The sequence below is a fragment of the Cornus florida genome, unplaced genomic scaffold (assembly GCF_030987335.1).
Source record: "Cornus florida cultivar Cherokee Brave unplaced genomic scaffold, ASM3098733v1 CherokeeBrave_3.0.0_Hap2_Chr05, whole genome shotgun sequence".
Classification (NCBI taxonomy): Eukaryota; Viridiplantae; Streptophyta; class Magnoliopsida; order Cornales; family Cornaceae; genus Cornus; species Cornus florida.
The window spans coordinates 103,082,561-103,103,111 of record NW_026775575.1 but is presented as its reverse complement, the minus strand read 5'-3'; the positions used below and the strand labels follow the sequence as shown (position 1 = coordinate 103,103,111).

The following is a 20,551-nucleotide window of genomic DNA, read 5'->3' as shown; positions in this document are numbered from 1 at the left end:
GGTAAGCCCCATACATTGGGGCTACCTCTTATTAAGACTCTAAATTAGCCGGCTTTGCTTTACAACTCTTTGCATTCAAATAATGCAAATAATATCTAAGATTCAGTATCCCATCCTACCCTTCCAACACCCTTAATTCAAGGAGACAAGAATGAGCAATGACTTTTGATCCGATTCTTGTTTGGTTAGACGATTTCAGTATCTCGAAGTTTAATTTATTACATGCTTGTCGGATCAATGAGGATTTTTTGGAGTTCTCTTTTTACTGTAACTTTCTTCTATGTAAAAAACAATGAGGATTAGTGTCATTTACTTTAAGGTGAGGCGAGGAATATGCACGAAATGGGAGATTGCCGGCAGTGGTCATGGGTTCCTAATGGTGGTAAATGATGCATTCTGGTGGACTACGGTGGCCGTATTTATCTTCCCTGAGATTACTGTGGCGACCTCGGTTCAGTGGTGATAGTTCCTAACCAACATTTCACCCTAATGGATGGACCAACAGGTGTGCACAAAAACATTGAATTATCCATTCAATGTGCTGAAGAAAATTTAATTTAGGCTTCTAAAGATCTAGAAGGAAATAAGAAAACAAATGTAATAGATATGCCTGTGCGTGCTATCTACCAAGATTCACATAATTCCACCAATCTAACAGGTTCCAGACACAAAATGGGCAACGCTATCCCATTCTAATACTTACTCTGTTTTCCTGAAATTTTAGAGAGGATACAAAGATTTGGAAATTAAAAAATAAAAAATAAATAAAATAAAATAGGAAGCGAAAAAAGAAAGAAGGAAAAAAATGACACTTTAAAACTTTTTCTGTAATTTACCTTTGGATAAAACCCACCACTTGTGCAACACAACCAGCATGTGACAAAGGAATGCATCAGCTTCCTCTGAAAGGGAAAAAGAAAGCAAATGCACCAAAAAATCAGGTAATGTGATATTATTAGGAAACAACTGCTAGAAAGAGAATAGCAAAAAATATTTTGATCTAAACAATTAGGATGCAAACTACTAATTCAAATGCTTGAGACTAAAAACAGGGAATAGGATTAAAGAATTTAACTTTATAGTTATATTTAATTTTGAAGCTTACATAATGTGCTTTTAAGTTCATCAGTTGACAAAGAAACGAATATATATATATATATATATAAAGAGAGAGGGAGAGAGCATTAGCACAAGTGTAATACCTGTCCATGCGTTGTTAAGGATGACATCAGCTGAGGTATTGAGAGAGACAAAGGAATTTCATGTATTAGGCAGACAGCAATAGTGCAAAACATAAAAAGGAGATTAGCTTGGCCATTCGGGCATAAGCCATATGAAATAATGGGAATTTAAAATTAGGTACATTACACTGACCTCCCATATTGTTTTGCCAAATTACACTAACTTCCCCCTATCAGACTTGTCGGGGTTGTAATTACATTTTTGTCCTTATATATTTATATATATAAATTGTATTTTATTGCAATAAACATGTCTTCCAAGGATAGAATTGAGATTTAAAAGTTACAAAGTTGCCAACATCAGCATTTTCATGTTGACTATTAACAAAGGGAACGTATGTGTTATTTACATATAAAGCTCAAGGGAGGTAAGCATAATTTGGCAAACAAGGGGAGAGGTCTGACAAAACCTCAGGATGACAGTGAAATTTACCCTTTAATTTTTTTTTTTTTTTTTAAAAAAAAAATCTCTTTTCCACCTTGGATTTCAAAAGGTTTAAGAGCAAAATACAAAAATAGAGTCTTTGAAAGAAAGACTACTATAGAAGATAGTTGAAGCAAAAACAACTACATTGTCAATTTGTCATCATAGTGTATACACTCTACATATGAAACTTCAACTCCAATAGTGTTTTTTGAAAGTTGGAGTGGGTCACAACCACTCAACCAATTTCAGAGTATCTTGATGATGGTGTGGGTGGTAATAGCACTAGCAATCTTAAGTGGTAATTTACCATTCCATTTTCGAGTGCAAGTTTTGCAACTTGGTGGCTGGTTGCAGAAGTTTTTCTGGACAACAGGTTGTATTAACAGGTTCAGGTTGAAACAAAAAATAAACTGTATTAAAACATGATGCACACTATAAAATCCAGGAAATACACAAACATGGCACTAGAAACATCCTTGGGCAACTGCCATGTTATATAAACGAATTACATCCTACCACCCACAGCTAACCTACATCACTTTGGTTAAAGCAAAATCAACAGATTGACGAATATGTAGAAAAGAACTTAAAAGATAAATGAATTAAACCTCGGAAATGCAGCTTTATCTTTGCAGTCACTTGCTATGAGATGGTCTAGCATGCTGGTCCCCCCATCGCATGATCAAAGGGCATGAGATTGCAGCTTTAAAATGCAACTCTAGTGAAAAATTTATGAAGGGCAACAAGGCCTCCATTGCTTGACAGCCACGTTCAGTTGATCTGGAAGAACATCAGACCACGTGGTCAAATCTGGCAAAGGTCCCGTCAGTGCGAGATAATTTTCACCCGCATTCTTTGGCATTTTCTTCCAGCTTAACTATGTTAGAGGTTAAATTGTAAGCTTTTTTCCAGCTTAAGATAACAGAGAATAATTAATCAAAACAAAAAGAACATTAACAAATTTGTGCACTAAGCGCCAGGGAATGCATAACTTAACATGGTTCCCAGTCTCGTTTGTGCATGCTGGTCAGTTTTATTAACACCTTTTCAAGCAGCTTATGCCACATTTAATACAAAAAATTATCATATAGTAGCTTAAATTATTGTACTCTGTAGCAGGGAACTTATGCCAATTTAGTATGATATGCGTGTGCATATTCCAGCATGCTTAAAGTTTGTCGGGTACAGGGAGGTGTACAATACCTCTACTGATGGAAATATAGAGGAAATGCAAATGGAATGACAAGTAATAGCAAGAACTTAGACTCTAGCGATGTTATTAAGATGCAATATAATGTCACAAGACTCACAACACCACCACCACAAAACAAAGCTCATCTTAAATCCTTTTAATTCTAGAGGTTCCTTCTGACCTCCAATTAACTAATTTAGCATTTACCCCTTCTCTAATTTCGTCAATTAAAACAGTATCATTACTAAATAACGTGAAATCTCATCCTGAATGTGTATCGTGAGTTCATTCATTCATAACTAACACAAAAAAATTTGGGCTTAGAACCTTTATATAAGCTTACAACAATTAATCATTTCCTCCACAGTCATTACGATATTCTTACTTTCATCAGTGTCCTTTATCACGTCAATATATCCCTTGGTGGCTCTTTTTTCTTCTAAAACCCTCTATATTAGATCTCTAGGTACTTTATCACGGGCTTTCTTTAAATCAATAAAACCCCTATGAAGATCTTTTTTATTCTCTCTATATCTTTCCATTTCAATAATAAATAACCTCCATCATTGACCCTTTTTCGACACTTAAATTTCCAGTCTTAGTAGTTGATCAATCACTCTCTCCTAGAGTTTCATGGTATAACTCATTAATTTAATACAACGATAATTATTACAACTTTGTTTATCTCCTTTAAATTTGTATACACGATCTAAAGTACCATTGCGCCATTCATCAGATATTTTCTTATTTGTTAATATCTTTTAGAATAATTTTTTTAGCCAAGACATACAATCATTGACTAAACACTTCCAAACCTCAATAATAATATCATCTTGTTCTAAAGCCCTTTCTAATTTTATCTTCCTTCATACATTTTTTACCACACACTTGCTAATCCTACGAAAATATGTTCTCACTATTCTCCCAAAGGGTACAGTATTCTTCGAAGCCTAAACTTTATCTTACTTTAATTCCATCATCTTTTACTAAAACCCTTAAATTTTCACTCTAGATACATTTATTGTGATTAAAATCGCTAGTATTCCTCTCCCTTAGTTTAGAAAGTCTATAATACATTCTTCTACCCAGTAGGATTAGTAACGAACAAGAAAGGGGTAAGCTGGGAGTAGCTCATATTAGTGATAAAATTAGAGAAAGTAGGCTTAGGTGGCATAGTCATATACAACGTAGAGTGGAAGATGCACCGGTTAGGAGAGGAAGGGTTGTGTGCCTAGAAGGTAAGGGACCAAGAGGATGGCCAAAACTTACATGGGATGAAATGATTAAAAATGATTTTTTAAAACTAAATATTGTAAGAGACATGAATATAATGGGAAATAATGGAAAAAGAGAATTCATGTGGCCGACTACATTCATACGGGACAAAGGCAAAGAAGGTGATGATATATATATATATATATATATATATATATATTCTTCTCCCCATCTGTTGTACCTAATTTAGAAGAAATCGTTGTATGCTCTATATTTAGCTCCTCTCGCTACTTCTTTAGCTTCCTTTTAGCATCTTCCGCTTCTAGTTTTATGCCAACATTTATTCCCATTTCTAGTTTTTTACCAATGGTTGATCTGTCCTCAAATAGAATGCCCTATGTTTTCATTAGAAGTTCTCTTAGCTTTCTCAGCAGCTTTCCACTTCCACCATACATTTCCAATTACATGTAAAACAAGCCCCCATATAGGTCTGGAGGATATCCATCTGATAAATGTCCCAGGATTTTCCTTTTGCATTCCTTCTCATTATGCCCCAAAAAACAACACTCATAACTCGAGTTTGGGAGATACTAATATTTAAGAATACCCAAAATTCACATACTGCAATATCTAATGTCTTGACACCCCTCTTCAGAGCTGGGTACATCAATACATTCACATAAGGGAACTCTCATTCAAACCCCTTAGGCCCCACCTCCAAGTCCTCAAAACTCCGACTTTCTTTCCAATCACCACCTCAGTGTCTGCCCATTGCTAAAAAGAAGATTATTAGCTTCAACGCATAACAGAACCCATCTTACTTCAACACGTGACATTTGCATTGTTTAAACTCTTATCAAAATTATAAAGTTTTTACTGATCATCCTTGGGCTACTATCCATGACTCTTTACCAATCCTTTATGATTAAACTGGAATAAAAAAAAGGTTGGCTCAGACTTCTCAATCTCCATGTTTTTCTGGTATTATCACCACTTTCATGGTTGCTTTCATCATTCCAAAATGATCTCAAAGATGAGAACTTACTCACTGAACAGCATGAGCCTCTTACCTCATAATCACGATTCACTCCCCCTGCAAATATTATTCATTCTTATTATTAATTGGTTAACATTTTTTTCTTTCATTTTTTTCCTTTTATCTTCCTCAGATCATCATCCATCTCATATATTGTCCAACCATGAACTGATAATCCTCAAAAAGGGCAAAAAATCCTACTGCAGAAAACCCCCTTAAGAAGATAGCAAGTTTACATCCAACAAAGTGACCCCAACTCCCATAGAATCCCTAGTACTTCTGGAGACTTTTTGCTGGCTAAACATAATGAAACAGTACTTATTTGCGTTAAAATTTCATAGGTTTGCATATAAGTTTTCGTAAATACAGGTAGAATTGTTTGCATGAATAAATTATAGTTATTATTGTAGCACAGGATTTTTTTCTCAACTATATATATAGGACAGCAAGTTGCAAGAAACTTAAGAAAGGCAACCAATATAGCTTCTGCATAGGAAAATAGAATATAGGAGAAGTGGCCCTACATTTCCAGGAAATACTTCACATAACGCCTTGATGGTAGAATTTTTCACCCAAGTGTCATCAATGGATGAAATTTTAGGATGAGTTACCGTATCAGAACCACTGGATGCTCCATCATTGGCAGCACCACAATTTACCATGAGACGGCCATTTGGCATCAACTTATCATTCAGTTCCAACCAAGTTGCAACCTATCCAAGAGAGTCAAAACACATGAGACACGTGTAAGTTCAAACAAACATTAGCAAGTATACCATGCTATTGATGACCACAAAAATAAATTTATAAGGTATGGGTAATCAATAAAAGTGTGGAACATTGAAATGAATTAACGAAAACCTTGGGAACAAAAGCTATCTATAATTAGAGTGGTGAAAGGAGTATAAATATTTTCTAAAGTCAACAAATAGAGAAACCATGACTACATATTTTACCTTCTAAATATTCTTTGCGTGATCATGTAGTTTGCTCCAGTATAATTGGCTCAAATTGTGTTTTTTTCTTTTTATATGATTCCGGATCCATGATTAGTCAGTGCTATGATAGTCTTAAATAGAGGTATGGCCAAGTTCGAGCCCAGAATCATGATAATTGTGGCATCAAACGAATAGGTGATTAACAGGAAAGTATAAGGTAAAAATGGCTTCCCTATAGTTCTATTTGAACTAAAAAAGGCACATTGATACAATTATGACATGTATGATAGTGGTAACCAGTATGGAGGAAAATGAAGTTTCCAGTAACAATAGGGCGGTGGCAAGTCATGGATTGACATTAAATCCTTATCATTTTGCAATAATTTGGAGGCAGGGATTGACATAAGTCCTTATCATATTGCATTAATTTGGAGGAATATAGTTGACATAATTGAGAGGATGAGCGTGAACTATATAGTCGATAATGACATGATTTAAGTAATGAAACTAAAGCAAGGGTTAAACCTATATCAAACTATGGAGTACTTTAGATTAATCAGAACTAAGACAGAACATATATACTGCAATTCTAGTAAAACTAGAAGTAGATATGAATGTATACTGAAACTCAATGGCCAAGACATAACTAAAAGCAACTATTTTTCTGATATCTTAAAACAAAGAACTGAAGCAGAGTGGACAAAACGGAGCAGCTTCTTTAGTATTGTGCAATTGTAGAATTCTTGTTAAGTAGAAGGGAATTTTCTACAAGATAGCTACACGGCAGTATACTTTATGTTATGGACTACCATATGAACAAGAATGAGTTTGGTTGGAAATAAAGATATTTAGTGGATGAATGGTGCTTATTAATAAAACCATCAAAACATATCCCAGGATATTAATGATTAGAAACTGTGATATGATGATAAAAAGTAAGAAGAATCAATGCTAGCAAGAACATTCAATCATTTTGTGAAAATCAATTTCTGAGCTACAATACTAAGAAACTATGTTAGACCATTTTTTTTTTGATAAGTAAGAAACTATGTTAGACCATAATGAAATAATAGAAACATTATGAATACAATCATATAATATAATTGATAAGATCTTACTTAAACGAGAATTATTGAAGTTGACACCACGACAATATGCCCAAACCATCAAATCCACTTGAGTTATATGATAGATCTATGAATATACCTCTTGCAATTGCGGTAAAACCCTTCCACCAGAGAACAAGTCGATGACAATGCCTGAATAAATAGTGTAATCACAAATTAGAAAACCTAAAGTAGGTTATATATATGTGTGTGTGGGAAGGTGGGATGGGGTCCAATCTACACTAGAATAAAACTAAAGATTACCTTGAATAAATATATTCGTCATCAAATTTCAGTAGCAATGTGGAGTTTGATGGGGAAAAAATATAAAAAAGGTTAAGTAAGGTGAAGGCAAATAAAGGGCAAAGGATGCTAAAGAGGATTTGTATTAATAATTCATGAAGAGGTTCAAAACCCCATGATTTGGTAGAAGATATGGCTATTGACAGGCAGGGGAAGGGAGCAGTATCTGTGTTTGCCAAATTTTCACCAAAAAAAACGAAAGGCTGAGGTACTTCTTAAACATACAGCATACTTCTTTACAAAACATGATTAGGACATACAATGTGAAACTGTGAATGTTGACCTCATAAAATTACAGGAAAAGTTTACCAGCATATCCTCCAGGAACATTAACTGAAGGAGAAAGTGCATCACCAACATGAACACGAAGAATGCCACCCGCTTGAGTATGCTTCTCAAGATCAGACAGCCCGAGATAGTCTCTTGCTTTATCAATCAACTGAAATGTATTATAAAGGCATTCTATTTTAGTTACAATGGCAAACACCACTGGCTACTTGAGATGAAAAGCCAGCTCATCCACATTTCTGAAATGGGCAACTATTAAAAAGTATAAAAGGAAAAGAAAAAGCTAACTTCAGCAAAAGAAGGGTGTTTATCTTGTAATCTGAAAAATATTACAAAAAGCCCTGTCAAGCTAATTGTAATCGCCTTTATAAAAGAACACATGCACCCTCTTCAAATACTATATATTTAAACATGTGTGCGTAAATAATAAAAATTCTAAATTTCAGTGAGATTCAAAGTTGTATTTAGTCCACTAATAAAATTCCAATCAATAATTTTAGATGATGAAAGAAATGGAGAACGTTGGACAAAAATAATGAAAACTTATAGTATATAATTTGGAGATAAAGGTTTTGAATAGTATTATAGGATCAAAGTTGATATAGTAAAACATAACAAAACATAGAGAATGAGTACAATTCTCAAATTAACAATGTAGTGGATCTCCATGGCATACATCTGAAATTATTGCCACATGAGAACCCACCCAAAGGTAAGTAATGACAAAAGCAAGACTAAATTCTTGGCACAAGTGCTATTAACCCTCCAGATTCATTTCCCTAACATGAAAGGGTCATAATGGTCATTTACCTAGTGTGGTCCCAGAAACTGGGGGTATTGGGAGGGGTGGACTAGATACAGACCTTACATTATTTGCACAAAGTGGTGACTTTCTTTAGTGGTAGATGTCATTTTCAAAATTTCCACTTGCATAATTAGTTGTTTCAAAGGATCCTTTTTATGAAATTACTCCATAAGAATTTCCATTAACAGAAATTGGAAGCTTTGTATATATTGTCTATACATGGGTTGTGTCCCTATACATAAAGCTATTAACCAGGGAATGGTCGTGCTTATGATAAAATAAAAATAAAAAATCTTACATAAAGCTGCTAATTTAAACAAAATATATTAGAGAGAGAGAGAGAGAGAGTTGAGATTCATTACAATTTCATCAATCTCCCAGCCGTCAAGTTGCAATGAAGGCCATAATTCAAGCATCAAATGAGCAGCTGTTCCACCACCCTATAAAAATTGGGCAACTTTTAGTAAAATAACATAGTAAGCCCAACAAGATATGCCCATGTCATGGCAAGAATAATAGCTTTTCTTAATCTTAATAACTAATTTCATTAAATTCATCATATTTCAAATAATTTTCTAATCAATTGTCTACATGACACCAACCTACCTCTTTTCAGCCAATACTAACATGGGATACAAGTTGCAGAGAATAGAAATGATTTTATATAACTGAACATAATTAAAAAAATGGCTCATACTAGAAAGAATAAAAAAGAGAATTCATGTGATGAATCCCTTCATATGGGGACAAAGGCAAGTATAATAATGATGAAGTTTCATTAACGGATGTCAAAAGTACCAAAGCAGCCTATGTATCTCTTATACAACAATTAAAGATGAACTCCAAAAGATATGTGATTTCTCTCTGCATAATGCACTACATAAAACAAAGTGCAGATCCATTCCGTGACTTCTTCCTCCTCCTAAAGAACCACCGCTACAATTATGAAGTAAATCCACCATCAATCATGGGAACACCCTCAATACTCCAAATAAGGCTAAACAAGAGTACAAAGCAACCTAACACACTCAAACAATTGATAAGAAGATGGACATTACACATACAACCTAAGCACCCAATGACTTTACTTCTACTGCTGAAGTTATCAATCATGAGAATAGGGTAACCAAATTACCAAGCCGAGGATTGCAATGGGTCCCTTCGGAATAATAGCTGGCAAGCTAGCAAACTCATCCTGAAGAAAATAAATAAGATCCAAAACCCATATATGAGTTGGCAGAACACAATTTTAAGTTTATACAAACACAACAAAACATAAGAAATTGGGGAGGTAGAATGATAACTTATTGAAACTTAATCCTTCCACCCACAAAAGGTATTTGGAACCAATGATGACTTGAAGCAATTCAGTACGTTTAAAAATGAATGTGAAATAAAATTAGCAACTCATGACATGATATCCTCCCCCGCTCCCCGCCCCACCATTACAACATAAATAAACAAAGATGATCCTAAGACAACAAATGTTATAAATCATTGACCACATACACTTAAGTTTTACATACCCAATACGAACCAGTCCATTTCTGTCCCTTGTTAAAAATGCTGTGAACGTTAACTGCATCACCATAAACATTAACTTAGAGATATTACTGAGTAATTTTGGAAAACATCTTCTAATAATCTCATTATTAAAAGAAAGAGGGAGAGGCAGAATAGTTCTGATTTGAAAGCACTAGCAAGTAAAACATGGACAGGTTAATCATAACTACGAGATGATCTAATAATTGGAAACGGGGTTCTTCCAAGAGTTGAAGCTAATGCAAAACAAAATATCAAGCTATCAACAAGATAACAAAGGTAATTTATATATATATAGTGAGGCTGATGGAACAATTGTTCAAGTTTTTTTCTTTTTTTCCCTTTTTTAGTGGGAGAATTAAGCTCCTAGAATTTTTCATAAAAATGAAACGATTTCAAGTTTCAACCCTCATTTCGTAGCATTCCAAAGAACAAAATCAATCCTCACAGACATTAGAGCCATTACAACTACTAGAATGGTAGATACATAAGCAAACAAAAAAATTCATTTCCCACCATTGGCTATTAGAAATTTCAACAAATCCGTTCCCAAATTCAGTTGAATAAAGAGTGGAATCATTCAATTTACAAGATACATTCAAGCGCACCGTTAGGGTATTCCAAAATATCCCTAATTTGATAATCATATTATATGATTTTCCTCCCATTTATCTAGGTGGGTCCAATTCAAATTAGCTGATTTCTTGAAATTGGTTTCCCAAATATGTGTGCTTTTCAAGAGTTATATACAGTCATTATATATATAGAGAGAGAGAGAGAGCGCATACGAGTAGAGTCGAGAAGCAGCATCCTTGATTTGGGGGTGTCCACGATAACTATATCATTGTAACGGCTTCTAAGGGCCGTCAATAGTTGAAATTCATCGTCGTCTTCTTCGGTTAATCCTAGAGCCTGTCCTTCAACGGCATTGGGTTTCTGATTGAGAAGAGAGAAGTTGGAGGAAGAGAGTGAACAATTACCGTATCTGTATCTGGTTTTACAGCACAATACTTGTTCTTTTACAATAGGAGGAGGAGGAGAGAGAGGTAGAGGCAATGAAAAGTTGCGAAGAATTGTAGAGGAAGAACAGAAGAAGCCGCATCGACTCCAACCATAGTGAATTGGTGGAACCAACGATTTCAACGATGTCAATACAATCATATCTTCCCCTTCTCACAGTCTCACACTCACTCCTCGTTACATGTCCTGAGGCCCCAGTAATGGAATTTATATATACACCAGAGAAGATAAAGCATCCTCTCGCCAGTACTTTTAAATTACATTTTTATAAAACCTGCTATATATAAAAATATATATATATTTAAATAAATGTGCAAAAAATACCATACTATAGTTTTTTTTATGCATATAAACCTCTAACATTTGAAAATTTGTGCAAATTGTCTCCTAATATTTTTTTGACCAATTTTTTTATTATTTTGAAACCCCAAAATACTCTTAGATCTTACAGGCATTTTAGGTATTTCAAATTGACAAAATATTCTTATTTGCTCAATTTGAAAAATATAGGGTGTTGTTTTAACACCAGATGGAGTATTTGTACATTTTGTATATGATTTTTACTCTTTACCCTTTTATAATTACATTCTCTAATTTATGAAAAATACTGTTTTTTCTGTAATGATTTTTTTTAGTCTCAATTTAAAAAGCAAAACAAGTCTACTCTTTTAATACACAATAAGTTTTTTTTTTTTTTTTTTCATCATCGAGCAAGTGTGTAAAATAACTAAAATTTGATGTGTAAGTTATTTTCATTATATTTTAATTTTTTTTTCTCCATAAATGTATTATGACAACCAAAAACCAAAAATTAAAAAAAATAATAATAATAATTTACATCCAATTAGACGGAGCCTAATCAAACAAATTTTCAAATTATTTTGTATTGTTTCCCTAAACCAATGTCCTCACTCCATGAGGGAAGGAGGAGCCTGAAGAGATAATCTGTTTTTGATTTCTTTAGGTTAAGATGATACTATGTTCTTTAACTTTTTAGTCGTCGTCTTCTGGTATAACATGGAAGACAAGGTAAAATGTTCAGTGCCATTATAAGACACGGTTTTTAGTTTCCAATAATGCCTGTTGTTATTAGTCTATTTTTGTCCCATTCGAGTGTTTCAAAACTCTGGGAAATCACATGAATTGCCACCCACTTAAAATAACCATTACCGACCCGTTGGAGGCTGCTGCTTCTTCTTCTCTGTTGGAGGCTGCTGCTTCTTCTTCTCTGTGGTGACAGCAGAGGCCGCAGTGGCGGTGGGGTAAAGAAGCACTACCAAATTATTTGAATTATAACAACTGAAACCATGGTTCGTAACCCTTTTATAAATGTCCGATAACATTACACGCCTCCATGAATCAGTGGATTTACACCGATATTCACCCGAGTTCTATACACCGCGAACGCGAATGAGACTTCTCATAAGTTCAATTGTGTGGGATGATGACACAAGAAGTCCACATCAATCTACAACTCTACATCAATCTACAACTCTACGACTTTAGCAATGCACAGACCTGTTTAACTGGAGCACCATTACTTCAAACAACTGTTGCAGGAGCTGTGCATCTTCAAAGTAAATATGTTTGCAGGGTGGGTTGCTTTTATGTTGCATCTACGAAGTAACAGTATTGCATATGTATTTGAAAGCACTTGTAATAGAGAGGCTCCTCTTCCCACCAAGACACCAGCATCCCACCACCACCACCACCACCACCACCACAATCACTGATGGGTCGCCACTAACAAATCACGACTTTAATCGTTATCGTATCCGCTCAAGCTTTCCCAGTATAATTTTCCTACAAGTATGTCACACACCCTCATCCTAATTAGGATGTAAACCTACACCTATCTAATGGGTTGCTGGAGATGCCACTCTCAAGTTAGACAACAGTGGCTCTCAAACCTTTCCACCATAACTGTCAGGAGATACTCCATCTGTCCCAAAATTCTTGTCTCTATTTCCATTTTTTATTATCCTAAAATTCAAATCTCATTTAAGAAAGATTGTATATCTTGCAAAATGTCCTGAACTTCTGAAAACTTTTTCCAGCTAACAACATAAACTTTTGAACTTCAAACGAGTAGTTTAGAATTTTTTTTAAAAAAAACAAGAATTTTGGACGAAAGGAGTTCAAGATATTTATTGCACAGCAAGCGAAAAAAAGAAGAAAAAAAGAGAGCATACTGGAACAGTCCCTCAAGCAAAACTTCAATCCAGATCCAACAAAAATGTAAGATTTTTTGGGCTTTTGTTTGTCCCAAGTTAAACGAAGCACACTTCCACTATTGGAGCAACTATAATGAACATGCAGCCAGGCAAAAGTACTTTCCATCAAAATTCAAAAAAGATAAATAAATTGGTAACAATAGAATTATGAATGCATAAATCCAAGCAAAATATAGAATGAACCAATGAACACAAGAATGGTAACAAAACAATGTTGCTGAATGTCTAAAGAAGATATCTTTTTATTGTCAACAGTCTTGCAATAAAACTCATGGCTATAATACTACTGAAATTTCTTAAACAATTGTGCCATCAAGTAGCACAAAGATCATGCATCTAAACAAGTTTTTGGACGATGATAACCTTTTCTCAGCTATGTAATGAAATAATAATAATAATGATTGCAAGATCACTTGATGTACTTTATATCAAATAATTGTACATGAACACTAGCACATTTCTAGGATTTGCACTGCTACCTACCTTGAAGCTTGAATCAATGAGTGAAGATGAGGGAGAAACGAATAGCTACAGCAGAAAGTTTACTCTGTGAATCAAAACCTACGGACCAACATGTTCCATCCATAAATGCATCTGTTGCTCTTCAAGAATAACAAGGCCTTAGCAGAACCCTCTGGGAAATAGAAATTGTATTTAGTACGCCACTAAGTCCGGGCAACAAGAAGGATTCCATATCTTGGAGAAACCTTGGGGGAATGGGCTGGTAATTGTCTTCTCTAATCCAAGTAACAAAAAAGTTGTTGACATGCCATGAAAGGTAAGACAATATATACAATGTCTTGCTAACCATCGAATGATGGCGTACATTGGTGCGATGTTCCTTCCAGGTTAACCACAAGTAAGTAACAATGATTAGCCAGTTACTTAACAGTAGGAGAAGCACGAGACTGATCTGTTACCCCGTTATTGAATTTCCCGCTAGACTGCCTGATTTTGAAACTGCCATATTTCACTGGTTTTGGCTGAAACAGAGAATTGATCATTTTCTCCAAAGATTGTGCTGTGTACTTGGCATACTTGCTTGCACTTGCATCTTGTTCAACCAATGGCCCATAATTCTGCATGTAGCTCCGATAAACAGGCACGATTGCCTGCACTATAAGCTGGCATGTCTTCTCACGCAGATCTTTCTCTGGTACAACCCAATTGGACTGCGTCTTATAAAGTTCATCAAAAGCTTCATTGAAAGCTTTCAGCCGTTGCTTGACAAGGTCACGAGCTTTAGCACGCCCACCGGAGAACAAAATCAGACCTTCTCTACTTAAAAGAGCTGGAAGTTTTCCCCAGCTTTCTCTCAAGTAGAAAGTAGAATAATATTCCTTATACTGTTCATGTTCTTTTAACCAAGAATCTCCCAATAAATTCCCGAGCTTTGTGCTCTTCAAATGCTTGTAGAGATGCCAGTGATTGTTCATCATGAAAAGGTATGACAATACATTATCCTCATAAGCCTTTGACCAAGTCTCTAAATTCAGCTCGATGGCTCTGATTAATTTCAGAGCTTCATTAATAAGGATTTTCTCTTGGAACTTTTCTTGCTTCCAACTTCGCTCAATGACGAGGACTTGGGTGAGGATTGGCTTATAATCGTCCCCAAGCAGCCTATTACAGTAATCGGTGATAAAGCTCACGAGTCTTGGAACACTGCCATCCAAAGGAGGTGGAGTTTGCCTCTGCAATTCCACTTGGACCAAAAGTTCCCAGAAGATTTCACAAGCACCTTCAATCACACTCCTGATGAGATCCCTAGTCAGATTTTGGATTTCGGCACATGCTGTTCCACCAAAAAGCCGGTTAAAATCCAACCTTAGCTTGTTCAAAGAAGCAAAAATATCCAACAGCTTCAATAGTTTGATGGGATCCTTCTTACTCTCCGTAACAGTTTTTCCAAATTGAAGGAAAGCAAGAATACCCGCTTGGGCAGCTATCTTAGCAAAGCAGCCCATCCACACATCCAACCCAATCCTTTCAAAGACGTCATTACAAAGTTTGTACTCAGCCTCAAAAAGGTGCTTAACTGCAAACTCCAAGTGCTTACCCCACTGAGCTATGTAACCCTCTATGCTCTGCACATCATTGAATTCAGAGATTGAGATCTCAAGGTAATCCAAATTGAGCGCCTGCAAACTTGCTCTAACGTTTGAACTACGAACTTCAACATAGATAGATATGCACTTATCAAGTCTTCCATTAGCAATTAATCTCCCAATAATAGCCTGCAGGTGCTGAATAACAGGCACAGGTAGAGGAGATGGGGCAATGCAGGCTTGTTCACCAAGTGAGGATGACGAGGACATCGGCAATGGGACACTGTTTTCAGTCAAGAGCCGTCGAAATTCGTTTTCCAATCTGTCCAATGCAGCCCCAAGAAGCCCTCCATCATGGTGATCCTTTTCCTCATTATCCTGCAATTCCCTGAGATACTTCAGAGCCTTCTTCAAAGTCGAAATGTACCTATCATCAGCAACCTTATTATCCTCCAAATACTCTACAATATCGTCCAACCACTGAATAGCCATCCCACAATTATCTCCTAGAAACCTCAACGCCTCTTCAAGCCGTTTAAGTACAGAGAGGTATCCTGGAAGATCTGATTGGGGATCAGAAAGTGACTTCTCCAACCCATGAATGGCATCAAAAACCTTTAAAACCGCAGCTGCAGGGACCACGGCTCGGTTAATATGACCACCAACAGCATCAAGCGCTTCCTTTTGTGCACGAATAGGCCTGACTGCAGCCTCTAAATACGGTAGTCTCTGGTTCATCTCATCTAATCTAGGCCCAGCTTTCTCTAGAGCTAGCCCTAGGGCTTTCGATTTCTCTAAACTAATCTTCAATGACTTCCTTGCAGATATCAAATTCTCCATGCTATTATTCGCGGACGCCATTCAAATGTCAAAAACCTAACCGTAGATGTCACAAAACTAACTCAGACCCAAAAATTGATACTCAAAACCCACAAAATTTCATATCACATTAACTTTAGATATATACCCAAGATTGTGTTTTTTTTTTTCTAGGGGCAATCTGATAGTTTCTTCTGGTTTCATCGAACACATCGAAATCAATCTGGTTTCTTATAGAATTGAAACTCCATTTTCTTCACCAAACTTCACCAGATTTAAACCAAACCAAACCAAACCAAAATAAGAAGAAAACACAAAAAAAAAAAAGTCAAATAACAACTACAAGTCAACACAGATCCGCACAAGAAGAAAATGATAGAGAGCGAGGGTAATGGGACTTCCAAAAAAATGACAGAAATATATATAGAGAGAGAGGAAACGGAGTGTTGAGAGACTCACTTGAAATTGAAGTGTGAGAAGTCAATGCTTTGATTGAGCGATCGAATCGAATCGAACTCAGCGACTTGAATGGGGGACTTCGTATATACCGAATCAGTAGTCTGATGCGATGCGTTTGGGCGATCGAGAAAAGATGAAAGCAAAAAAGAGAGAAAAACCCTAAATCTGAAACTGTAAAGAGCCGCTTTTGGTACAACTATGTTTGCAAGTGCATGACAGTGGTAATGCTTTCTGTGTTCCTTCTTTCTTTCTCTCTCCGCCTCTCTGCGTTCTACGAACCAATTGTTACTTGCAAGAAAGAGAATCTCGGAAAATTTAAAAAAAAAGGAAAAAAAAGAAAGGAACTAAATCAACCCCCCTCCTCCTCCTCCTCCTCCTCCTCCTCCTCCTCCTCAATTTTTAATTTCAGAATGTTAGTATCTTTTAGTCGTAAAAGATACTAGATTCTGCTCAGAATGTTGAGTAAATCATTTTTACAGTCAATATCATTATTTTACAGTATCTATGCTCTTATCAGTTGCTTCACCAACCTACATCACAATATTCTTCTATTTTAAGTGTAAAAAAACTTAATAAATCACTAAAATTCACTAAAATATCTCTCTTTATTTAAACAATAAGGGTAACATATGGCTTCATTTTGAGGCTTATGAGTGGAATTGAAAAAATATATATCTGGTTAACCAATTTTATTAAGCTACCTCTAGTTGTTGCGCTAACAAATTCAAATTATAGTTGTGAATGATATATTTTTGTCCGGGACGGATTGAGAAAGTTGTGGTAGGGGACGAAACTAAATTTAGTGTATTTTATTTTATAATTTTAGGGGGGTGAAATAAAATTTTTATAGGTATATAATTAAAAATAAGAAAAATTAATGGTATATACTAGTAAAAAAAAATTAAAAATCAGTGGGAGCAATTGCCCCACTGATTATGAAGTGGCTCTGTCCCTCATTATTATGACAAATAATTGTATGCAAATAATATATGGAATAAACATATATAAATAGTAATATTTATGACAAATGAAGACATAAATTTTCTCTAAATAATTGATCTATCTCTCTCGGGTTCCCTTCTCCTCTAAAATTCTAAAAGAAAATAAAATCAGATATGAATATATATATTTATTTTTTTTAAATAAAAATCTTGGTCTAATATCATCCTCAACCGAAAAAAAGAAAAACAATTTATTAAGAATAGTAATACTCACCCCCTGAATTATTTAACTGAATAATTTTTAATTGATTATTTATATCGAATACAACTAAGTGAGTAATTTCATTTTCTTATTTGTTGTATAATTGACTAATTAAAAAATAAATTTAGAAATTCACTGTATCTCTTCTATGCTAGGATCATTTTTCATTTATTAATAATGATTTCAAATCTAAAAAAACCAAGGGCTCAGGTATTGTCACCATTCACAGAATACTAGTGGGTCCCACTAATCATGTGGCACCTTGGAAAGACACAAAACTAGATTAGTATCTTTGGTTGAAATATAGACAATAATGCTCCTCTTTTCGTTTGTTTTGGCGGCAATAAGGATCTTAAATACCTAGATAATTTGCTCCTCCTTCGACTGCCATAATTGTCGTTTTCACATAACACCGTCACCCAAGAGTGTAGAGCTAAAATGAACCTAAACTCCTTATAGCAGAGTATAGGAATTATTATTATCCGGAATAACATTTGATGATTTTGTTAGTTTGAATGGACAAAATTACTTCTATTACATCGATACTTATTCGATTAGAGGTCATGATTGAGAAATTTAATGACCGTCAACTGTTTAGACACAATACCTTCACTCATTTTTTTTTTTTTTAGCTTAAAATATTTCTCCAAACAACCATAGTTTTATTTGAAGTGTGTTTTAATGATTTTGCCACCAAACAATACTTTAAAAATAATTTTCTGGACTAATTCCTAATTCCCTATTTGGGGTTTGATCCCAATTATACTGTCTACTTCCAATTCAATCGGGGTTGGACTTAGTATGTCATGTGCTTGCACCTCTCTATCTTTTGCAAATAACTACTGTAATATATATCCTGGAACTTACTGTTTGTTGATATTTTCACTTCATTGAGTTGTCCATAATACCACTATGTCTACAGTTTGATCACTAATGTTGAATTTGTGCGTTAGGCTTGTTGTGTGGGTAGACTTTTGTGAAATTATTGAAGTTCGGATTTTATATATGCTATGTTTGGCGACACCAAATCTTGAATTTGGAATTAGAAAAATTTTAATACAAAGCTTCCAAACATAACAATAAAGTTTTCGTGACATCACACATTTTGTGTTATTGCATATCTTTACCATGTATATGCTTATGTCCTGCATTTGGGGATTTGCTAGTATTAAATGGATGCTTCCTAACAATTTTTTTTACAACTTTTAGGTTTCTTGTAAGTTTTTGTTCCCTTATTACAAAATTTACGGAATCATGTTAGAAGTAATTATTTTTGAGTTATTTGCTCCTTTTAAGTTTGAAATATCATAAGTAGTAATTTAAAATTATTTTTGGTAAATTTTTGTTTCAAAATTTCTTAACACATAACTGGTCTTCAACCATTCCAGCACTTACCTTGATTGATTGAACAGCCTATCTCAATCTGCAGCATTAAACTCTACTGGTGGTGCATCCGCAGTTTTAGTGATCATCATTCATGTACTCCGTGAATCAAGTTCTCAATCACATTCTTGAGCTTTTTTTCTTTCTTCCCTATCTTTTTGTACTTGCATTTTTCTTTAATCCACTTTGATTAAAATGATTTTTTTCTTCATTCTCTGTATTTCTGCTTATCAGTTTGGGATTTGATTAATATTGAGATGGCTTTCTCACTTTTTGTACTTGCACTTTGTGGACAGTACATTGAGGTAGATGAAGGCCATATTTGGTCGTGCCATTTGAAAACAATTTTCAGGAACAATAAAAAAACAAAATTATATTTTCGGAAAACAGAAAATATTGTTAATTGAAATTGAATCTTTTTAATTCTGCTTTCAATTGACAGTTTTCAAAAAGCATTCGATCAAACAAAGGACATTCCCAGTAGTTCAATAGCCCTGATTAGTGAAGAGATCGGTAGAAAAAGCGAAGATTGTCATCCCTAACACTAAATGCATCTGAATAACCCGTTACATGCAATGAGAATGTCTAGCACACTCATCTACTTCTACTTCTGCTCAAGGAACTGCTACTTCAGAACAAGGTAGTCTACCATAGAGGACGTCTCCAAGACCACCCTCAAATATTGTTTCAAAGAAGCAGCTCTACTGTGAATCTTTGCGACACTTCTCAGACATTTCTCCGAACTACTCAGGGTTGCAATTTAGAACTCGTAACACCTTGTGACCTCACTTTGCCAATTGAAACCATGATGCCTTGTTCCTCCCCTATATAAGAAGCTCAAATGACTTCGCACCTGTCTTGATTTTCATATCACATTCTTTCTCAGTAGTTATACTCTTCAAACTTCTAATAGAACAACTAGCTCCAACAACAATGTTTAGCTAAACAAAGGTGGCAACAAGTATGCAATGGTAGAAACAGTTTCATAGTTCTTATTCATTTATTAATGAGTTCACTACTGAGTAATGGAATTAATAGGAAGACAATCTGTCAAAAAACCTATAAAAACTTGGTCGTTAGCTGGTAAAGTGCGCAGTTTGATATACATATGGTAGCTGGAAGTAAAAAATTCATCTTCATCTATTTGACTCATATAAATGAAAGAAAATGAAACTGAAAATTCGGAAAGCTGTTTCTCAAGAACAGAAATTTCCTCTTATAAAGTGTTACATTCTAAGATTTAGATGTGAATAACAGAGGGAATTGAAATTCTATTGAACACACATAATTCA

The 20,551-nt window shown here is 34.9% G+C and overlaps 2 protein-coding genes across 9 annotated transcripts; both read right to left on the bottom strand.

Moving 5' to 3' along the window:
* Positions 1–664: 664 nt before the first annotated feature.
* On the bottom strand, positions 665–11,333 carry LOC132308102 (uncharacterized). Of its 7 annotated transcripts, XR_009482386.1 has the most exons (11): positions 10,882–11,330; positions 10,078–10,130; positions 9,687–9,746; positions 8,914–8,991; positions 7,768–7,897; positions 7,256–7,308; positions 5,636–5,824; positions 2,277–2,545; positions 1,203–1,232; positions 837–902; positions 665–712 (listed from the first exon to the last, which is right to left on the bottom strand). XR_009482386.1 is itself a non-coding variant. In XM_059806086.1 (8 exons), the coding sequence occupies exons 1-8, from the start codon at positions 11,252–11,254 to the stop codon at positions 2,399–2,401; spliced, it is 1,083 nt and encodes a 360-aa protein (XP_059662069.1). In that variant the 5' UTR covers positions 11,255–11,330; the 3' UTR covers positions 2,062–2,398. The 7 variants fall into 7 exon arrangements, 2 of the variants coding, with proteins under 2 accessions (XP_059662069.1, XP_059662070.1); XR_009482387.1 differs by having other exon boundaries at positions 665–902; positions 2,277–2,448; positions 10,882–11,333; XR_009482385.1 differs by having other exon boundaries at positions 665–902.
* A 2,232-nt stretch (positions 11,334–13,565) lies between these two features.
* LOC132308101 (exocyst complex component EXO70A1) lies at positions 13,566–17,060 on the bottom strand. 2 transcript variants are annotated; one of them, XM_059806083.1, is made up of 3 exons: positions 16,674–17,060; positions 16,363–16,478; positions 13,566–16,271 (listed from the first exon to the last, which is right to left on the bottom strand). In XM_059806083.1, the coding sequence occupies exon 3, from the start codon at positions 16,254–16,256 to the stop codon at positions 14,229–14,231; it is 2,028 nt and encodes a 675-aa protein (XP_059662066.1). In that variant the 5' UTR covers positions 16,257–16,271; positions 16,363–16,478; positions 16,674–17,060; the 3' UTR covers positions 13,566–14,228. The 2 variants fall into 2 exon arrangements, with proteins under 2 accessions (XP_059662066.1, XP_059662068.1); XM_059806085.1 differs by lacking the exon at positions 16,363–16,478.
* Positions 17,061–20,551: the final 3,491 nt, after the last annotated feature.

Excerpts from the sequence above, each read along its gene's own strand:
- LOC132308102 (XM_059806086.1), bottom strand. The coding sequence starts at position 11,254 with ATGATTGTATTGACATCGTTGAAATCGTTGGTTCCACCAATTCACTAT. Across the intron at positions 8,992-9,686 it reads CCATTGCAATCCTCGGCTTG|GGTGGTGGAACAGCTGCTCA; the intron begins GTAATTTGGTTA and ends CAATTTTTATAG. Across the intron at positions 7,898-8,913 it reads GCTGGGAGATTGATGAAATT|TTGATTGATAAAGCAAGAGA; the intron begins GTAATGAATCTC and ends AATACATTTCAG.
- LOC132308101 (XM_059806083.1), bottom strand. The coding sequence starts at position 16,256 with ATGGCGTCCGCGAATAATAGCATGGAGAATTTGATATCTGCAAGGAAG.